We start from the raw sequence: 23305 nt of genomic DNA, 5'->3' as shown, positions 1-23305 counted from the left end.
AAACACATTGTTTATTATCAAGATATAAAGGAGATAATCTGTATAAAAAATATAAAAAACAACATAATACAACGGTTTGAAAGTTTTTAATGTTTTTTAACATTGATTTGTATATCAGCCTCCCCATAGGTGACCAGACTGCCAAGAGTTAAGAAATTTTACACAACTGCATTTAAATAAAAATATTTTTAATGGATGCTTTATACATGCAACTTAATGGTAATGTTATGAAATATATTGTTTCACATGAGCCTACTAATTTGACCATATATTGGTGTACTGTAGTGCAGTATGAAACACACCAGTTTTAACTGCAAACATACTCTAACATATCTCATAAAGCACAGTACTCTATTCCATGTAAGTAGTATTGTAGTATTATTTTTTACATGTCCCATATCACCACAGCCCGGCGACGGAGAGCTGGAGCAATGTAGTCAGGCCTGAAGAGTTTTGCTCCTCCTTCCCAAAACTCTGGAGGTGTTGCGTCCTCGCCATTCAGAAAAACACCAGCGTGTTTAAAGCGCAGCTGTCTGGCTGGACGCAACCTGTGCGGATCGTCTGAACTTCATACGCCGCGTAGTAATATGTGTCAAAGACTGCTTTCAGGAGAAATTATTATGGTCTGTGTAAAGAGTCTAGTCAGTCTACAAGAGCTTTAAGCGTCATTTGTTCACTCTGTCGTCTCTTGTGGATAAAACACCGCACTTCGCGATTCGTCTTGTATTTCTACAGGTAAGCAGCTCAGTGAATTACACACTCGCTAAAATATTGCGTACATTTCCTTTTTAGGGTGAAGATCTTTAATAGACCTGCAAAAAAGTTGAACAAGATTAATACGGTCATGGAAAACTGGGAAATATCAGAGAATTTTAAAATGGCGTTTTCCACGTCTTCAAAAGTAATGTAAAGGTTGTTTATATAATTAGGCTTCTTAAACATTTGATTAGAAAGTAAATGCTGATTTTGAGCGTCATAAAATCCACGTAACCAGAACTGTATAAGATCATAATGGCATAAATGCATAGTTTACATTTTAATATGTATGAATTAAACAGCTGTTTGTTTTTATTGTGGACACACACGTGCTGTTAATTTTGAGCGTGTATGACACTTCTGATCGTCAATCTGCCCGGGCTCGCGCTGTCAAGCCTTCACCAAAGCACGTCCAGTTTAAACATATGCGCTTCGTACCAGGTAACCGAAGCCGGTAAATTATATCTTCATGACGTTGTGAACTTCCTGTGAACTTAAGTTGACACATTCCTCTGATTATCATTATACGAAGAAGAGGGCAAATAACAAAATTTATTTTATTTAACATCTGCATTGCATTTCTAATTGTTATTGTCGCCTGATGGTGACCGCCTGTGTTTACTTTAATCCTCGCGTGAATGGCGCGAGGCGTAAAAGGTATCTTCGAATAAAACAAATATCAAAGTGAAGTCAGCGCAAATCAGACGATCCAAAATAACGTAACTAGAGATTTTTTGTTTGTTAAAATCATCCTTGCTCTCATTAAACCTCCATCTTCTCAATGTCTGCCGCCGTTAGGGCACTGAAACGGATGAGCGATATCTTGCACGCGTAATGCGTAAATCTGTTTAGTTACACGGTGCGTAAAGGAGATTACGTTCTGTTATTCGGGTTTTAAACCCATCAGTAGAAGGTTTTTCTGCTTTGGAGAATGTGCTGAATGACATGCTGTGATATTTATTTTAGTGGATATGAATAGTTCTGGAAATCTCTACACATTTGCTTTAGATGTTGAAATGTTATATAGTGGGTGGTAAAAACTTATGAACAAAATATAAGGTGTTGCACATATGTAGTGATCGATTATGTTTTTTAGCTTACACTTAAAAATACACTCATAATAACCCAAAAAGTGTTTTGCACAACTGTACCGCTTAAGGCTCTGCAGTAATAAGGTTATTGCATACCACAACATTACAACACTCAACTAGTCCCTGAATGCAAAAACCCAAGTTATTTATTTATTTTCTGAGTTTTTGTTTACGTATGATGTCAAGACCAGACCAAGGGCCAAGCTGCGAGTAAAATTTGACCCGTCATTAGCAATTTGCTCTAAGTTCAACTGCATTCTTTCGTAATTTGTGGTAATAACCACTATGCATGTTAACACTTTGTCTTGTTTTCGTTCAGAGATAGAAATCAACTGGCAAGCTGCCAGTCATTGCTTTGCGGGGGGAGGGGGAGGGGATCAGGCTCTGAAGAAGGGATGAGAGTTTGAGAAAAGCAAAGATAGAGAGATATACAGAAGGAGACCAAGCAAAGAAGCAAACATTCCTGACACGGTGTCTCGGCAATTTAATTAAGGGGCTTGTGGGATGTTGGAGTGGGCACTCGGAGGTGAAGGCTTAAACCCCCTAGCCAGGCTTGTACTAATCCCAAGGGTCAGCTAATAAGTGCCTGGGTCATGCCACCATGACAACTAAATAGGGGAGTATCTCGGGAGCTTCCCTACCATGGAGTTAATAACTGCATGATGGACTTTAAGAGGAGTAAGTGTGTGCAGATGTTGGGGGAAGAATGACTTTAATTAGTCCACGGTAAAGAGTCAAGTGTCCAACGTGAAGAATGTTTAGATAGAAACCCTTTGATTGTAAAGTTTGATGCTTTTGTGTCTTGAGTGGAGCTCTGGCTCTCATTAAAGGTCATGGCCGTTCAACGGACTCTGAAACTCTGAAAAACACTTCACTTGTTGTTTGGATTATACCAATCACTCAAAATCCTGAAATCTGCCTCAGCGGTGTGGTTGCCAAAGAATGGCCCCACCTCATAAGGCGGAATTTAATTTTGCATTGCTTTCTTCCTCAAAGGAGCAATATGGAGATTTTAGTGGCATCTAGCGGTGAGGTTGTGAATTGCAACCAACAGCTCACTCCACCCCTCCCCTTTGAAGCACTACAGCAGCTGACACAGCAAGATGTCAGGTTTTCGCGTCTTTCCTGAAGTAGATAACTTATTTATGAAACGCACTCTTTAGAGCAGTTTGTCCGTTTAGGGCTACCGTAGAAACAACATGGCGAAATCCATGTAAGCAGACCCGCGGTGTATGTAGATAGAAATAGCTCATTCTAAGATAATAAAACGTAACGCTTCACTATGTAAGGTCTTTATACATGTCTGAAGACATAGTTATGTATATTATATTGCATTTCTGTCAATAGATACTCTCCTAAATATTACATACACACAGCACCTTTAAGGTGTTATATAAGCAAAGAGTTGAAATAGAGGAGCATTAAGCATGAAACTATGAAAAAGCATTGAACCTTCGGCTGCACTAAATCAGAATGCAGAATTTTAGCACCTGTCTATCTATTCCCTGCCTGCCCTGCATATCTCTTTTAAAGCTGCAATATCTAACTTTTGCCCCCATATCACCATCTCTGTTTGAAACATAAAATTGCGGGTAACTTTATGCACTTTACGCTCGCTGTCAGATAACATTAAATTAACATTTCCCATAAAATCATACCCAACAGCTCAACTTACATGGTAAAAAAACTTTAATTTTACGTAATTTTCATGAATTGTTTAAATACAAATTACAGAAATATAGTGCAAACATGCAATTTTACTTTACAAAGACTGTTATTTTAATGTATTTTTCAGCTGCCGGAATATTACAGTGTTATTTTTGTATAGTGTATAAATCATTATTATATGGTTACCACTGTTAAGGTTTCAAGAATCAGATTTTTTATGTACCTGCTCAATAACTATTTTTTGTTTATTTTTAACCAGAAGGAAAAGATTGTGTCTTTACATCTTTGATTATGTATTAGCTATCAACAAGGATATAGTCTTCTTATACCTTTTGTGTACAAATCCACACAAACACAGACGGATATTACAGATAAACAAAAACTAAAAAGCGATAAGGAAGATAAGAAAAAACTGTAGGTCCTGTAATTTCTTATGTTGTGGCTGCCCTGACTTGGCCTATTTAATGTGTAGCTATATTTTGTAGTGGTGTCCAGTTGTAATAACAGTTTAAGTCGTACCCCATCCATGTGTATGAACATAACCGAAAGGCAAGGACCACTGCCAAGATAAACAAGATAGTATAAACACTCGCACAAAGCGAAATAAAAGCTAAGAGGTAGCAGAAAAAATGTAAGCATGAATAAGACTAGATGTAATATTACGCATACATAGAAAAGTTGCAGGTGCTCCAAACACTTGCAACTCTCTGAAAGTGACCATCATGTAAGTCCCTTTTCAAAAGAGAATGCGACGGAGAGAGAGCGAGTGAGTTATGGTGTTTGTGGAGTGTGCTGGGTGGTGGTTCAGGTTTTCACAAGTCAAGAACAGCAAACATCCGTCTGCAGTCCTTCAAACACACTAGTCCAGAAGTGTGCTGTTTGATCTACGCTTTTTGGGTTACTTTGGCTGATACATACTGAGTTTACTAAGGCTAACGCTCTGGTACGAAACCTGTACGCAAGTTGCTCATCGGTGAGAAATATGTTAAGAATTATGGCCAGGTGCATTCCTGGTAACTTATGCATTTGGTAGATACCCAAAAGCATCTTTCATTGTGTTGAAGCTATGCGTTTTATGACTGCATGCATGTCTTGGCAATGGTGGATGGCGCCGTGTTATCCCAGAATTTATATGTCAAGACAGGGCCATGTTGTACACTTCTGTATATTTGTAAGTCTACTTGTAATTTCTATTCAGAATCTCGGCTTAAAATTGTTGCATTATCAGTTGTTGCAAATTGCCGACTCAAACTACATTTCTTTAGCCGCTTCGTCTCTGTACATGTCAGTGTGTATGCACCTTTGCTCAAGTGTCATTTCTTTTGAAATGTAGACATTGTGTAACAAAACACAATGTTGTGCCAGCGCATGCGCACAATTCCGCCAACAGGTCATTCTGCTTCATTTGTCACATTTGTCATACACACGCACAACATAATCTGTCTGGGCGGCGTATTTACGCTTGCGAGCACATCATTCGTAGGAGGTAAACGTTCCCCCCTAGAGAGCCCCGAGGTCACTGTGGTACCCGTTAAACAAACAGGTCGGGACAAGTAGCCAGAGAAACCGATTTGTTCTTGTTCCAGCATTCCACGGCATTACTGGAGGCGAACAGATTCTGGTGTCACATCCGTTTATTTGTTGTATTGGGCTGTCAACAGGTGTAAACAGATCTGTTACAAAACAAACTCTGGGATGTTGGGACTGAGGTGTTGAGCTCTGAACGCTGGGCTTTGCTGAGTGATCAAACACACATTCACACGTTTTGTAGCATTTGTTTTTACTTTCCTTAAAATAAAGTATTTAGTTTATCTTTTGGAAAATATTTGAATAAAGAGCGAAGATGTCAAATGGGCCTCACTTTTGAACGCTACTGTACAATGATACAGAAAGATCCCCATATGAATAACGTTAGTTATTTTCTGTATTTATACTCGAAAAAAAACGACAGTTGCACCATGACCTAAAAATATGGTGATATCATGTTACTCCTTTAGTTAGTGTTTTTGTAATAGTCATGACTTATGTACTGACATGAATCAGAGGCTCTAGGAAAGTGAATCAGTAAAATGTGTGTTTGCGCTGCTCACACATTGAAAACTTCAGAGCCCCTGACACAGAAAACATTGAAGCTGACACAGCTGGTCTGAGGACAGGACCCCCTTAGGGGCAAGAGGGGGACGGTGGGGCAATTTGTTCCAGCATGTCCTAGTCACAAACAGAAAAGTTCTCTCACTTTTTCTGTTCAATTGAATTCAGTGTGATTGATTTTATTTCAGTTCACATTCAGGTTCACTTTCAGGTCAGGTTTGCATCAAACTTTCAGGTCAGGTTTTGTGGCCACACAATGGAAGTCAATGGAGGTCAGTGTTGTTTGGTTACCAATGTTCTTAAAATGTCTTCTTTTGTGCAGAAGAAAGAAAGTTAAGCAGATTTGAAAGGACATGAGGGAATAAATGACTAAATAATGTTCACTTTTGGGTGAACTATCCCTTTAACAATATCCGCGTATCAGTGTGAGATCTGCTGAAACCTTTTCACTGCAAACCATTTTTACACATCATTCAACGCTCAACTTTTTGACTGGTGAAAGACACTAGCACCTGAAATCATTGCTGGCTTATGAGTAATGTTGTTTAGATCTGTGGCATGAGGCCAAGAAACTTTTTCTCTTTTCTTCACACTGTTGTGTGTGGGTTGTAACAGCTCAGGTGCTGCTTGACTGTGGTTAACAGGTGTATGAGTGTGCACCTGGGGTAGATGAATCTGTTTGTATGGAACGTACGTGTTTATCTTTTTTTTAAGATGTCAAGGTGAAAGCTACCATGTTTCACCCCATTAAACACTGATTTGGTGTGAGGATAAGCCTGAAAAACAGGTAGAGCTTAACAAAATAATAGCAACCTGTCTGGAACTTACCATACATGCAAAAAGAGAGAAATGGAGAGAGACAAGTATAGACAAGAACAAACCGTTCTCTCTTCACCTCATTTGTCACAAAATGAGGAAAGTTTTACCGTCTGTGAATCGATGAATGATTGATTGTAGGTTTTAATGGCACAACAATATTTTTTTCTCTTAACAGTTACATGAATCATGTTACTGACATACACACAACCAAAGATAATTTGTTTCCCAGTATAATACACAATTAAAACAAAACATTTTAAGTATTTTGCCTGTCAAATAAATTTATCAAGATATGGTTACAGAGAATACAGAGTTTATTTGGTACCCACAGGTCCTATAATGATAATAATCACATTATTATTATGATTATTATTATTAATAATATTTGTATAATAATAATAATGTGTTATTTTTAACTGTATTATTATTATTATTATTATTACTAATGATTATGATGATGATGATGATGATGATGATGAAAACAATGCATATACAATATTATTATTATTAAATTTTGATTTATGCATTAAATAATAAGAGAGTTTCATGTTTTAAACATTTTTTTTAAAAATTAAAATAAAATAGAGAACAAAGTCCAGAATAAAAGATCTGTTCTTTAAATAGATCCTCAACTTTGCTCAGGTGAAGTGTGGCATCTGTAACTGGTGGAATGAATCAAAGCGGTGAAGCACACAATGCCATGGCTGTAGGTTATGCCACCTGACAGCATGCCAGTCATAGCGCAGCACGTTTGCCATTATGGACATTCCACTCTAACGCTGTTTATTCTTTATATGGAGCCCTTCGGAAAGAAAGGTACAAAACAAAAAGACGGCAAGAAGCGTTCACCTCAAACACACGCACACACCTTAAAATACTTTTCATTCCTGACATGTGCTGTAATCTACGATAGATAGCTATAGAGAGAGAGAGAGAGAGAGAGAGAGAGAGAGAGAGAGAGAGAGAGGTAGGTAGGTAGGTAGGTAGATCGTAGGTCGTGACAACTACAGAGGCATTGTGAGAGACCCTGATTTCAGCTCAAGATCATCTTTGTAACCGTATATGACGGCCTGGCGTGTGTCTGTGGCATGTTTAAGTTGGTCTACTTTGGTCTTCTGTCTTGTTAGGTTTCTCACATTTCACACAAAAATGCGACGTCTACCATGTTGCATGGCTGATGGAGTGGAGGGAACCCGATCCAGGTGTGCACACGCAGGCACACAAACACGCACACATAAGCGCGTAACCTGAACTGCACGGTGCCCCTGGGAAAAGCTGGAGGAGGATCTTATACTTTTATTGCACCCAGCCTGGGCTAAGCCTATCTCCTCTCACCTTTTCAATGTCTTTTTGTGTGCGTTTGAGTGTGTGTTTGTCTGGAGGGCACAAAGTGCGTGTGTTTGCATTACTGCAATGACTGAAACTACTTGTTAAGAGGCCAATATAGGGTTCTAATAGCGATATCCAATGAAACTTAAACCTAAAAGTTGAGATCTTGTCATTGTAGCAGTAATTGAATTACATGGAGTTGAGTTTAGAAAGTTTCTAACTTTTGTCTTGATAGTTCTTTAAAGAAAAGAAGGTTTAGCAAAGAACTCTCTTAATGAGAATATTTTTTTTCATTATCTGGAAATTCTTCGGCGAATAAATAAGGTCTTGATGTTATGTTACATTGTAATTTGATTAGCAAAAGAAAAAAGCTAAATGTATACTTTGCATTCGAAACGCCTTTCATGCTTGTATGACACCATCTAGGTTGAGCAGACTATTGGATAAGCTATGTCGACATTGTTTTAGAGAATTTAGCAAAAATAAATCCTGTCTTTTCTCAGAACCTAACGTTTAAAAAGGTTTTCCAATAACTAGAGAATAAAAGGTTGTTTGAAGAACGTAATAACGTTCTCCTGTGGCATCAGGCTATAAAATTCTTTATGGTTCAAATTGGAAACTTTATCTTTACGAGTGTGCCATGCATGCACTTTAGTTTCACTAAAATCAACAATCCTTGTTGGATGACAACAAAGGGGTTTGCATTGGCTCCGGCTCCGCATTAGCAGCTTCTGTTGTGGTTTAAGTGAAGCATGAGGAAATTGCAGTTGTCCCCGTTGAATCTGTTTCATATTTTAAATCACCCACATGCACATGAGCTTGATTCAAACATGCATAAACAAACAGGCTTACGGGCATGCACCCACTCAAACAAAATACACAATTAAATAGTGCACATGTCTGTTTCTCCTTTAAATCCTCCCCCTACCCTAATCGTGAAACAGTTACTTTATGGGAGCGGTCTGTCACCCAGAGAGACTGCCCAAATGCATTCTGGGTAACACAATCCAGCTGTGCTCGAGAGCTGCTGAAGAAACTTTGAATATGTGCATGTGTCTATTCTAAGAACAGTGGCAGCAAAATGATGGCAATTAAGTTCATTATTAGAAGTGTTGATAACACTAGCAACACCCTGATTTAAATAACTCAAACACATCTTAATAAACATTAGTGTTGATTTAAAGCCGCTATCGGTAACTTTTAAAGGTAAAGAAAAGTCCGTTTTTGAGCAGGTACATATAAGTTTCCTATCCCGATTCACAACGCAATGCTTATAATAAAGATTTTTTTATGAGCGTCGGCGTACGATTTCACAGGAAATGTCAATTTAATGTTATTTGACTACAGTACCCTGTAATTTCATATTTTAAACAGAGATGGCGATAGAGAGGCAACATTACAAATTGCGGCTTTAAATATTAAAAAATATATATTTAATGTAATTTGATATTAAAATAAAAAGTTATGTAAAAAGATGCAGAGATTTTGATTACATGAATAATTATAAATAATAATAATGATTGTTATTTTTATATAGTGCCTTTAAAAGTACAGTGCTTTTCGATTTTATATACATAGACTATATTTACAGAAACAACATCAATAAAACACACATAAAAGTATAAGAATCAAAAAAGCTATCCTAAAATATATTATAAAATATAAAATAAGTTTTAAGGTGCGAGTTGTTTAAAAAAAACTTTCAGATTTTGGTTCCCTAATGTCACCTAGGAGGGAGTTTCATAATTTGGGGAATAACAGGAAAAGCTCAACCATAGTGTTTTTAAGCCAGTTTATTCAATAAAATTATTGATTTACTAAAGCTCTACATATACATAAGAGAGAGAGAACAGGTTAGAAGATTATTCTTGGTTTCTAACCTGATAGTGTTTTAAAAACTGAGCTACTATCATTCTGATAAAACCAGTACAGTTCAGTTAGTAGCGTCACTGCTCTAGTTACTCTACAACACGCACGCACCAAAATGCTGTTGAGAGCCTCTTTGGCATCTAAGCTTTCGGTTTCGGCTGTATTTATTTAGAATTTTGCTATTCAAAAGGAGTTACTTAAAGAAAGCATTAGAGGGCTCATAGGGCTAATAAACAAAAGCTAAACTAACATGAAATAGTATTCAACCACGGTCGTTCGAGGTCTCTAGTATTGTTTCTCTCCCATTCTTTTGCTTTTGTTTCATCTCCCTCTCCAATTCATCTCTCTCATCACCAAGGAATACTCAAAAACACACCGTCAGAAGTAATGAGAAGTCTTAAAGGAATGCAAACGGATGTTATGTGTGTTTCTCATTCGACCGGGCATTGATTCATCATAAATAAAGAGAAGCTGAGCCAAGCCTTGAGGGTGTCTAGTGATTGTTGGGTGTGTGTGTAAGCATGTCAGTACTCTTTTGTGAGTTTGTGGGACAGACAAGGCCAAACAGCATGTCAGATAAAACTTTTTAAAAAGTGTATCTCTGAATGCTCCCCTTATAAATGTCTTTCAGTAAATATATGTTTACCGCGGTGTAAACCGGTTGGGCTGATGTACCTGCCGAGAAGCAGGTGGCACCTAAAGTCGTGTACCATTGTTTCAGCGTGATACAACCTGGAATGCATGAAACCTGGCCAATATCTTCAGGTTATGTAAGGGCTCTCAAACGTTTATTGCTTATCAGGAGACGCTGTCCACAGTTGTTAAAGTTTCTTTTGCCTAAAATTCTTTAGGATAAACAAAAGAGAACAAAAGAAAGAATTGCGGACACTGTACTGTATGAGTACAGAGCTAAAAAATGAATGTGAAGGTGAGGAATATTCTCTCAGTTTTTGAGATCTCGCGTATCAATAAATCACAGAGCTAAAACAAGACTTTTATACTTAAGCGGCTTTAAATAAAAATGTGCATTTCTGATATCAACGTGAAGTGAAACCGGTCATTTGAAGCTGATGTAAAGTTTAGTAAATACAGATACTTCACTAAAATAACTGATAAAAACACTCGCAAAACTATCACATTTGTGGTTAGATTAAAGTAATGCAGATCAGACTGTACTGTAGAAATATCAGCTTCATGTTTGATATGTCAAAGAAAGAAACTGTGTTTTGTGTTCTGCTTTACCTGTGGCCATCTTCTGCCACTGTTTTCATACTATCATTTTTGAGAGAGCAAACAAGTACAACTTGTCTGAGTCTGAATAGAACAGAGACAGAAATAAAAGAGACAGAAAGTGTTCAAAAGAGAAATGTCTGAGATCACATTTTCTTCCTGAAACCCTTTAGGAGGCCCCATCCCTTCAATGAAGATGGATTTTTGGGGTTATTGCAAAATTCCTGCCGTGCCGGTGGGATTGGGAATGTACAGGAGAAAAAATAAAGGGCAGGAGAAAACAGGACAGAAGAGAAAAAGTGAGGGTATCATCCCTGCATTAATGAAAAAGATATTTTCAGTTTAAAAGTCAAGCGACCTGTGGAGTGCCTTATAAAGAATATCCCAGGAAGCATTTTTATTACATTCCAACGGTGGCAGTGAGGCCGCATTACGACGTTTTAAAAAATATACAAGGAAAAATTTATGTAACCAAAAAAAGTTTTACAAAAATATTTTATTTTGTATTATCTTTTGTATTTTTACTATGAAAAGAAAACCAAACTGCAACATTTGTTAGATGTTTCATTCACGTTTCAAAAACATAGTAACAGTAATAAAACACCAAACCACAATATAACATTTGTGGAACCTTATTTGTGTACCTATCATCATAAATGGGTAGGATTAAAAACAGTATTCATCATTATTTTCACAACATGAAACAGAAGTACTGTGTTGTTGAACAAAACTACACAGCTGAAACTAAGAAATACTCAGTAACTGAGTGTAATGAAAGGATAATTGATCATTTTGATGATGAAACAGTCAAGTAATTATAACTTAACTAATAGAGCCAAATTGAACCTCACATTAGCTAAACACAAAATGAAGCACTTACACGTACACACTCTTTTCCCTCCCAATGTCTGATATTTCTATTAAATAAATTAAGAACACAAACGACTACTACACAATCCAAGGTCACTTCTACAGAAATATTATCAGATAATTAAAACTAAATAATAACATATAATAACACGACTATTAGCAGCTTTCCCAGCAGCCAGCCATTGCCCGTCACCTTCAAGATGGAAAGAAAGGGCTAATGTGGGAGAAAAAAGCTCACAATTGAAACCTCAGACAGACAAATAGATGAATAGTCTGTGTAGAGCTGCCAAACCAATGGCTGTTCATTTGCTTCAAAAGACTGTGCCTTGAGCAGCCAGATCTCTTGTAGAACAGTAAACTGTTCTTTTGTACCCACAGACGCACACATTGTTACCTCAGAGGTGAACAAGATGGCAGAGGCTTGGCCCGGCTCTTTGTTCACAGGAAAATCAAAGGCATCTGAGAAATTGTCTAACAATTAGCTAACAGTGACACACTCGAACTACACAGTCTCCAGACTTGAAAATCAAGAGGCTTAAAATGTTTGCAAAAAGACCTTTAGCCACCTCAACCTGATCTGTTTCTGTTTTAAATAACTGCTTTAGAAAAGCTAAGCTGTGTTAAAGAAGAATCAACAGTGGTCCACAACAGTTTTTGCTATAATTTTATGCCTCAAACACCCATTCATCAACACCAAACTAGCAAAATCAAAAATTGACTGTATCTGTTGCCATAAAAATTGAATGTATTCAAAGATTAAAGATATAGTGAAGTGTACAATTTATGTAATTTTAATATCAAGTTTCTGTTTTTGCATCATAGGTTACATCCTCAAATGCCAGACACAACGATGCGGCTCCTGTGTTTCCTGTCTCATCTCATTTTGTTTCAGTTACTGTGTGGGTCTCTGAGCAGCGGATGTCCTCAGAAATGCACGTGCAACCCCAATGACTACATCTTATGCGTCCAACGGAACTTGGTCTACATGCCTCGTGGTCTCCCCTCCTCCACGAAGACCCTCTATTTGTTTCAGAACAACATCAACACCTTGCAACAGCAGGATTTCGTAGAGCTTGAGCAGCTAGTAATGCTGGACCTGAGTCAGAATATCCTCAGTGAAATCCCTGATGGGGTTTTCAGTTCACTGTCTTCCTTACACAACCTGGAACTCTCCTCAAACCGCATCACCCATATTTACAAAGACAGTTTTAAGGGGCTGGTTAACTTGGAAAGGCTGTATCTCTACAACAACCAAATTCGGAGTATTCACCCAGCTGCTTTTGAGGGACTGGAGAAGCTACTGGAGCTGAAGCTTCAGGGCAATCAAATTAGTGTGTTGCCAGCTCTTCGACTGCCTAGACTGCTCCACCTGGACCTTAGTTATAAAAGTATCCCACCGCCACGACCTGATGATCTACAGACCCCACACCTTGAGTCACTTAAAATAGCTGGATTGGGTCTGGGCAGTCTGGATGAGGGACTGCTTAAAAGTCTGGTGAACCTACATGTTCTGGATGTCTCTCAGAACCAGCTTCAGGAGATACAACCTACACTGAAGGCAATGGCAGGCTTACGAAACCTCAATTTATCCGGTAACCCTTTGGGTTCCCTTAAACAAGAGGACTTTGAAAATCTAGCTTATCTGTCAGAACTCGACTTGAGCAGTCTTAACTTGCAGGGTTTCCCCGACGGCTTCTTCAACCTTTTCCCCAAACTTGAGCAACTAACCGTAGCTGAAAACCCCTTTAACTGCCTCTGTCCTCTGGCTTGGTTCCCAACATGGCTGAAGGATGCAAAAGTTCAGTTGTTGAGGACTGAGGAGACTCGTTGCCACTTTCCTCCAATAAATTCAGGCAAGGTTTTGGCAAAGCTGGAGCATAAAGATTTTGGCTGTCCCACAACGACCATTGAATTAACAAGAGCAGGGACAAGCAGTACCACAAACAAGCCAACAGACCCTACTACACCATCAGGTACAACGCATGCCATTCCCCCTCCACCACCAAGTAAGATGCCTTTTATAGACAGCGACAGCCTCCGTCCCTCTCATACCACTGCCTCCCCTAGCAGGATCATAGAGGAGCCTGAGGAAGAAGAACAAGAAGAGGTTATGTGCCCTTCCAGTATTTGTCTAAATGGTGGAACATGCAAGTTTGACTCATATGGGCAATTTATTTGCATGTGTCCACCTCACACATTAGGACACTACTGTGAGGTTCAAAACGAGGCTCGACCTCCTCCACCTTCCCCAAGAATTTCCATCGAGACCATTGCAACAGTCCAGCCCAAAACAATCAGCTCCCATCATGTAACCAGCACTTCCATTACACTAGACCTTCACCGCTACATCGAGACACGGCCACACATCCGTGGTGTTCGTCTGACTTATAGGAACTTGTCCGGCCCTGACCAGAGGCCACTGCAGCTAAATGTGCCTGCATCCTACCCCGAGTACACACTCAGAGGGCTTCAGTCCAATAGCACTTATTCTGTATGTGCTAGCCCACTGGGAGAACCTGTCCATTCTTCCATTGATGCCTGCGTGGAGGTTCGCACAGCAGGAATCCCACCCTCCTCCCATGAACCCAGCGTTGACAAGACTGAACCGTCATCCTCCCTCATACCCATCATAGTAGCTGTTGCGGTGGTGATGGTTGCAGCTATTGTAGCCGCTGTGGTGGTCATCCATCGCAGGAAGAGATCCAAGGCTCCAATAGAAATGGGTTTACATGAGACCTCCCCTCTGGAGTTGGAGGGAGTCAAAGCCAATCCAGAGAATGGGGTGACGCATCCAAAACAACCCGACATTACCCCCTGCCCATCTTTAACTCTCAACAGCTTAGAATACGATGCACTGTTAATACAAGGACAGTGTCCAGCCAACAACAATTTAGGCCGCAATAAACCCTCTTATGTGTAAAAGCCATAATGTGTTACTCATACCTCCACTCCACAGGGAGCAACGTGCTCCGTGACTCCTGCAGGCGGGTGGGATGCAGACACCAGATAGACTTTGGTGGATTGGTGAACATTTTAATGCATCCTGGCCAAATGCAAGTTTATACTGACTTTCAGTATTTAAACTAGGTGCCTTTTATTACCGTAATATTAGAGCTTAATGAGAATTTCTCTCTCAAATGAAAGAAATGTCTGGAGAGTAGTGTTCCTACGATATAAAACAGGTCGCTTTAGAGGTAAAGTGTGTAGCTGGCTCTTCAAGTGATAGATGTGAGTCAAAAGTTCTTGCCTGGACGCCTGGACTTCTTGGTCCAGAAAAAATTGCACTGATCGAAAACACTGTGGGACAGTGTGCCAAAGAGGTGCTTATTAGCTGAACCTCTGAAGAGATGCTTCAACATCAAAGCAGCCCCTCCCCCCCCCTCCGTCCTGCACAAGAGATTATTTGCTGTGAAAAAGTGTAATGAAGAGACAGTTTTCTTACGTTTAGTTTATACACTTTGTTGAAGCTGATGTTTTGAAATTCTCTTTTTTTGTATTTTTATGACATTTATGAAATTATGTGTTTGTTTCTGTTGAAACAAGGGTCCAAAATTAACATTCACCAAGTGCCAAATGTGAGTACAAACTGACATTTTCTTGAGTAAATAGACATCGGTTCATCTGTCCAACGACAGATCATTCAAACTGTTTTATCTAAATTATCATCACACACATACTAATCAACGAAAATTTAATTATGATAAACTCACAATGTGTCACATTTTTTAAAATGTGTAGTTCACCAACACAATAACATTCCCATAAGACCAAAAATATATTTTTAATTAAAAATATGAAAGACATTAAGTGCATATTTAAGTATTAAATAAGAAACATTACCGGTTGGTACATTCTCTCAATTCACTCACCATTGGCACAAAGTCAATTTTGGATCCTGCATGAGACTGTAGCATATTGTTCTTACTCTTCTGACTTGAGCGCAACAAGTTAAAATGCCTTTCTTTTCCAGAATGAAAACAAACTCGCTATACTTGTGCTAAGTCCGGCGAACGTCTGGCAAAGAAACACTTTGCGAGACTATAAACACCCACAGCCATTTTGACCTCAAACAAATTCCACACATTGACAAACAGACTGGTACCTATATATGGAGATGGATAACAAACGCTTTCAGCAAAGCTGTTTTTTGATGTGCCAATGTTCTAAAAATGTCCCGTAGCCATAATTCAAACAGAGACCTAAAAGAGAGAAACTAGAAGGAAGGATTCAGGTTTTGTTTTTGTATGCGTTGCCAAGCTGAGCCCAGTTCATGCCACACAGCGAATCAAAGCCAGATGGTTCTGATCACCAGACCCAAAACGTACACAAAGTGGCGGCACCATGGTACAGTGATGGTATCAGATGGTAATGCATTGTACTTTGATATGAAACTGAATGATTTAGATGTTCACATACAAACAGGGTACTTATTTAAAAAATATGTTATTACCATGGTACTTTTTTAATCTTTGAGACTGAAAACAGCAGTTTTGTTGTACTCCTGAAATGTTCATTTGGAACAGCTTTCACGTAAATCTTAAACTTGCTTTTAATACTGAAAGTAAGAACCATGGTAAGCCTTTTTTCTAAAAAGAGATTGATTTCTGTGCTCTGTGAAAGCTCAAATATGTCCAGACCAAATGTACAGTAGAGTTGCATGTTTCTGTGCATTATCTAGTGGTTGTGTAAAGGGGAACAGAGCCAATACTCAAATCCAAAGTGAGAAAAGGTCAATTGTCGAAATTCTTTTTTTAGACATGCAACTTTCATATTTATGAAAGTATGAAGTATGTGCACTGAAGACGCCAGCGCTTAGCACATCTAAACATTTGAACTGGAATGAGGTGCAGCTTTACACAGCATGAGGGGCTTCAGATATTTGAAATATTTTCAAACCTTTTTCAAGTTCCATGCTTATCTTGGGATGATTGTTGTTTTTGTTTTTGTCTTTTTTTTTTAAGTTTTGATTTTTTTTCGTTTGTAAAAATTTGAATCCTTTGCAAGAAAAATGTGATGTCTTTTGAGAAAATAAAATAGAAAAAAATCTCAGTATTATGCCTGTTCTTCCCCGCTAAGATCTTTTGCTTGACTAAAACAGCAGGACCTCAAAGCTTTTATGTAATTTAACAAAACTATTCATATATTAATGGATTCAAACAGTGTGAGGGGAATAACTTTGGTGGTAACTCCATTGCTTGAGTTCGGATTGTTACAAATAAAACTACTGTCAGACATTTTTAGGAATAAGGCCACTTATTCCAATAAAAACGGGCTAGTCAGATGCTATTCTTTAATAACCCAAGCTTAATGCATGATTATAGACTCACATTTAGGACTTTGTTCCTTTAAATTCTAGTTTCACACCCTTTATCCATTGGGCGTTGTACAGTATATAGGTGTGAAATATGCTCTTGAAAGGATAGTTCAACCAAAAGAAAAAAATGTTGTTTAAAACCTGTATATGACTCTTTCTAATGTGTAACACAAAAGAAAATATTTTGAGAAATGTCTCAGGTGTCAATGTGGTTTTATGTTCTGAAGAAGAAAGAAAGTCAAACAGGTTTGAAATGACATGAGGATGAATAAATAAAAAAAATCATTTTTTCCCTACTTGATTCTTATTTCACCACAATATACAAGTCAATAGTGACAAGACTAGAGATGTAATGCAGATAATCATTTTGGGTCAGAACGTGCCGTTCATTTGTCGAATGTGTGTGTTTGTGTGCACAGAAAACTGTGAAACTGAATCACTGAATTCAAAATGAGCCTCGCATCACTGAGTGCAGCAGCACGTCTAACATGGTTCGCATTATGGCGTGGTCAGTGGGGAAAACCAAAAAAAGAGGAATTTTATTTATTTGAAAAAGCTGGTGCTGATAATGTAAGGTCGAGGTGGTGAGGGTCATAGAGTGAAAGAAGCTAGAGAAGAGGGAGAGAGAGAGAGGTGGAAGGAGGTGCCGGGGATGGAAAGATGGCTGTAATTTGAGTTGAGACTGATGGTTGGGTCTGATAAATGCTCAAACGGCCCCTCGCTTGGCGGCACCCCATCCTGTGCTTACATAGCACCGAAAGGTAGCAAATCAGCAAACTCCTCACTTAATACAAAATTTGAATTGGAAAAGACTAAGAAAGAAAAACACTAAATAATAAAGCTATGAGCACCATAAACATAGATTAGAACAAACTGGTACATAACATAATCGTCTGTTTACATCAATCTGAGTTCCGCAAATTCCATCCAGAGGTCACAGTAAATAAGCAGACGTTCCTGCATCTAGAAAAGCATTAAACCTCAAAAAGACGATTGGACAAGCACTGTTTTAACAAGCAGATCTGTATGCAGCTGTTATAGTTATGGATTAAAAAGGCTATGAGAGTTTAGTCCAGCAGTATTTTATAAGAGATGACAACTCTAAACAGACCAAATGTACAGCATACAAACACACACAGGACACAAATGACAATCACAACCTCTGTGCATTAGATTTACATTCCATCCCAGTGATCTTAAGAGAAGTATAAATCAAAATCAGTGGTTTCAAAGTACTGGTCCACATAAGATCACAAACTCACAAACTCTCTCTACACAACTGTTGTAGTATATATATTATAAAAATTCTTGGTTGCAAAAAAACATTTGTTGTAACTGGTCAGACCAGGTGGGCAGCTATTTTGAGACCCCTGGTTTAATTGGTTGATAGTAATCAGACCCAGATCAATAAACAGCTCCCACTACCTCATTTCTTCTCGACCTGGATGGACAAAGGCTCTCTAACACACACTGCTGCCTCAGGGCTCAAACCCCCACCCATGTTTGACCTTTAACCTGCTGGAATAAGGTGCACCGCTGAGGCATGTCACAGGCATTCTCGTGCACGTGCGCACACATGTAGAGGAATATTTGTGTGTGAATGAGGTGGATTTCATTATTTATTCAATCTCGCGTTGTTCAAAACCTGTAAATGACTCTTTCTTCTGTGGAAAACAAAAGAAGATCTTTTTTTCATACAGTGGAAGTCCATGTAGTTTGGTTACCAACATTCTTCAAAATATTTTCTTTTGTGTTCTGCACAAGAAAAAAACTCACGAGGAAGAGATGATGAAAAGGTTACTTTTTATAATTTAATAATATGTTAATATATATTTAGGCTAAAAGTACTATTTCATAAGAATAGTTCAGTACGAAGTGTTAAAGACATTACCTATTTAGCACACAGTGGGTTAATAACATTGTCCTTTAACTGCGACCCAAGATCTGTTCAGTCTTTTACATCTTTAAAAGATTAAATTATGTATGTTCTTCAACTTCTTATTGTAAATATGTTACTGATAACACTACTGTAGCATCTGCCAGTGCAGAAATATAAATCCTACTGTACCATCTGCAGATAATGCACAAGGCTCCTCAGATGGTCCTGGGCTGTTTTATACGAGGCCCGATTTAGTTACAAAATGGCCACCCACAAAATAAACCCCTTTTATGGATGCTAGTCATGGGTAATATAGAGCAGGTTAAGACACGCCAGGGGCCATGTGCGAGGGGAGGGCGTGGAGCATCGTAACTGCGGTGGTATGTCAATGACAAACATTCAGGGACGAGCAGATGCGTGCCACATGATGTAAACAGCCACTTAATGCAAAACAGACTAGGTACCATTTTTTAAGACAAATGAAAGTATTTTGGCGTTTGCCAATTTTATTTAGTGCAACAATGTAGAGAAAACAAGAAATGATAGAAAGGTTAAATTGGGAAATGTTGAGCTGGATTCAAACTTGCATCGGCCACTTGAGCACCATGGCTCAATATGTCAAAGCATGTCCGCCAGTTAACCAAAACTACAGAAAACTATTTTTCCAGAAGCTTTTCTCACAGACATAAACCTGTTTTATACAGTAAGCACTTTTCACTTTATGTTGCCCAAATGACATGCTATTTGCCAACACTTACAACCATGCAACGCATTGCACCTCAAGCTGCAAATCTCAGAGCTTCAATTTCAGCTTTAAATCAAAAGCAGATACTTGTAAATGCGTGCTTTTGATTTATAACTGAAATGGAAGTTTTAATTCATAAGCATCTGGCCTTTATTTTTCATAGATCCAAAACGTTTCAACATGTATCCCTGACTTTATTAATGGTCAGGGATTCCCTGGTACCAAAATCTCTCAAAACATCTTGTAAACACGCCGCAATGGCAACTGTATGTCAATGGCAGCGAATGAGCAATGTCTTCACAAACCACCTGTTGACACCAGCCAAATTAGATCTCACATTGTAAAATTCTAATATAAAGAAGTCTGTTTAAAAAACCATCCGGATAGACGGAATAGGCTGAACATGTCGAACAAACTCTCAAAAAGAAGCAGATCTTTGGTATAAGGAGAAAGAAAGATACTTAGCCTATCCATCAGTTCCCAACCCCTTTCTTATTTCTTTCGCTCTCTGGGGAAATTCTCAAGTACACAAGAAGGAAGCTGCCAAACCTTCGATCTCTTCCTGAGCGCCTCGCACTGCACAGATGGTAATGAAAACCATTCGTATGACTTTCACAGCCGCCGCAGAACACAAGAACAGAATGGGTTTACACAAAAGCTAATCTTTCACGGTTCACAGAGTCTCCGCACCGTAAACCAGATGAAATCAGCTCCACACGTCCCACTCTTACCCTCTGTCACAACATCCGCCCAGAAGAGAGATTACAATCACTCACAGATTATAAAACAGATGTTTGGTGGGCTCTCAGACTGATGAGGTAGTTTGGCCAAACAGGTGATGATTGGGAAAGAGGTTGAAGCGGATGATCATGGAAGAAGACATGCAGATGTGCTGCAGAATCGAATAAGGATCGAGTTCAAATTCTTCTGGGTCTCTCTGTGAACTGCAGAAATGTAACCCAGGCTATCTGAGGTGTAACAACTTGACATATTATGTTTCCAAGCACCGCATCACACCAAATACAGCACAAGAACAAAATGATCTCCAATGACTTGATGCTCACTGTGCGCTGACGTTTGTGTGGACACTTTGACAGGGAAGAATGGATGGAAATGTTGAAAAGTAGGAAGTGAATGTGGACAGCAGGAACAGTATTTCCAGAGTGGGCGGCTGTGAGTAAAGATGCGGTTTGCCAAGATGTAGATTGACTCAGATTCTCCCTCTTTCTCTCTCCTCCTGCGTGATCCATAAATCCTGTCACAGTATCTCTTTTCAGATGAAGTGTTTTATTAGAGACTAACTGAATCCAGTACTGAAATCAGTCATGGTTCTGCAGTGAAAGATGTCCCCGGGTCAACATTCGGTTAAACAATAATCTTTCTTCGTATGGCGTAAATGAAGCCAACCAACCATGATTATTTTTCAAATGACTGTAAATGAAAAGCATTGAAACAAATACTATCACATATAAATAGCTCAGTAAAGAAGAATTTAAATTAGATATGGTGGTGGGGTGTTTTAATGCAATGAAAATACATAATCAGGGTTGCCAGGTCCACAGTTTTTCCGCGGAATTAGGAAACTTAAACTGTTAGAACAGTACAGTGATTTTTTTAGGAGAAAATTGTGTGTAATGCATAACAATGATTATCAAATACAGCCACGAAAAAAATAAGAGACTATTCCACATTTTTATTGAATTGAATTGAACAGTATTTCTAGATGTATTGTGGCCATTCCAGTCCAGTGTCTGTTGAATTTCAACAAAATCAAACCTCAGAAGTGACAAAGTTATCCAACAGCAATGTGAAAGACTGAAAGCATGACAACACACATAAAACTGTGATAATAATTGAGGAGATCTGGCAACCCTGGTCACCGTGCAAAATATTGTAATGCTTACAAAACAGGCTTCATTTTCTTTAAGCAAAATATAATTCCTTTTTGTTATATACAACTCAAGACATGTTCTTGACAGGATTCGTGGGATTCACCCATTTAGAATGTCAAGAGTTGCGGTTGTATATCTCCAAACCTTGCGCAGTTGACTTTGACCTCAAACTGCACTTTCATTCCTATCCTCCCCCACGAACCAAACATAAACGTATGTTTTCCAAGTGAAACGCTCACTTCTACAGGCTGCGGATCTTCCCATCTGTCTTTCATAGCAAACTGCAGTATTCCGTCAGACGGACGGGCGCTAAACGAGTGAGGGAGGGTGGATGGCGATATGTGTCGCGAGCAGTGCCAGAATTTGTTAGTGAGGAACTCCAGACGTCTCTTTGAATGCAGTCTGTGTGAAATGAGGATCGATTACACCTGAGCGACACGCACTCGCTGAGGTCATGGTACATATGTTGTGTAACCTTTCATCTTAAACCAAACAAGCATTGTGCGGGATAGCTCTGCAGGGACTTCCACAGGCGTTGATGCCTGCAGCCCACCTATGGGTACGCATGTACGTCTGAGACAAAGAGACTGAAAGTGGGATTTTACCTTCTCTTTAGGGTGACGGATGATGAATAATTAGCCTGATGAAATTCCAAAAGGCTATTGGGACTGGAGACTACAGTGGAGAATATTCTGGCATGGAGTATAACAGAAAGACTCCAAAACAAACACAGTCTTCTTACTGCATAGAGCTTTGTCTTACATGTCAGTTAACAAAAGTGCAGAACAAAACTATTTGTCTTAATTACCAGCTGTCAAAAATACAAAAAGAAGCATTTGTTAATACACTGATATACAATGATATCACCTTCCAGCACGTTGAGACCGGAAAAAGCAAAAATAAATGCTCTTCCTTGCCTTTTACTGATGAAATGATACCAATGCAATCTGTTTTGAATTTCGAGTGTAGCTCATGGAAAAAGTCACGCTCCACCATGTGATGGTGATCAGCACTTGGAGACGTTTATTGTTTGTTTAAACTACCTATGAACTGGAAATTCTATTAGAACTAATTCATCAGGAGACATCTTAAAAACGTGGTCGACATCTCTGTAAAGCGACACTGCTGTTGGCCCGTAAGGTAAGGGACCTCAGAGGAGCTTGAGAAGTTTTAAGGGGGAAACGAGTGTTGCCAGATCTTGCAAGAAAAACAAGCCAAAAGCAAGTGATGCACAAACATAACTCTGAGTAACGCCCTCTGATCTTTGCTTGGGGAAATGAACATTTGTTAATTTCTTTGATGTTTTAGCAACAATTTTAGCTAAAACATGCATCAAACTTTGAATTGAGCAAACAAATAATAAATCTGTCATACATTCAAGCCCAAAATGTGTTTTTGAAAAACATGAATTCACATATTCATATGGGCACTTACACTATACCAAAAATAACTCAGGGTCATTTATAAAAAGCACACAAGGCAACACTGGAAAAAACAACAAAATCTCTTAAACACTCACACCTGCTGATCGGCGTAAGCACCCAGATGCAATTAAAAGCAGAATGCAGCGATGTAAATATTTACTCAAACCAAGACGCTAATAACACAGGATCAACAATGCAGGGTTAATTTTATCTCAAAAAACAAACTCGCGTCAATGTGGAGACTAAGAGCTGGAAAGGTTTGGCTTGTGGATCTGATAAGAAGGTTCCGGCCATAAACGAAAGAGTTTCTATATGAGGAGCTAAATCA

At 38.7% G+C, this 23305-nt stretch overlaps 1 protein-coding gene across 1 annotated transcript; it reads left to right on the top strand.

Annotated features, from left to right (window-relative positions):
• The first annotated feature begins 524 nt into the window (after positions 1-524).
• vasna (vasorin a) lies at positions 525-16772 on the top strand. The gene is made up of 2 exons (XM_057326374.1): positions 525-735; positions 12546-16772. Exon 2 carries the CDS (start codon positions 12559-12561, stop codon positions 14641-14643), a length of 2085 nt encoding a protein of 694 aa, XP_057182357.1. The 5' UTR covers positions 525-735; positions 12546-12558; the 3' UTR covers positions 14644-16772.
• The last annotated feature ends 6533 nt before the right edge of the window (positions 16773-23305 follow it).

The sequence above is a fragment of the Triplophysa rosa genome, linkage group LG25 (assembly GCF_024868665.1).
Source record: "Triplophysa rosa linkage group LG25, Trosa_1v2, whole genome shotgun sequence".
Lineage (NCBI taxonomy): Eukaryota > Metazoa > Chordata > Actinopteri > Cypriniformes > Nemacheilidae > Triplophysa > Triplophysa rosa.
The sequence above is the reverse complement of the archived record's forward strand: the minus strand, read 5'-3'. Positions and strand labels throughout refer to the sequence as shown.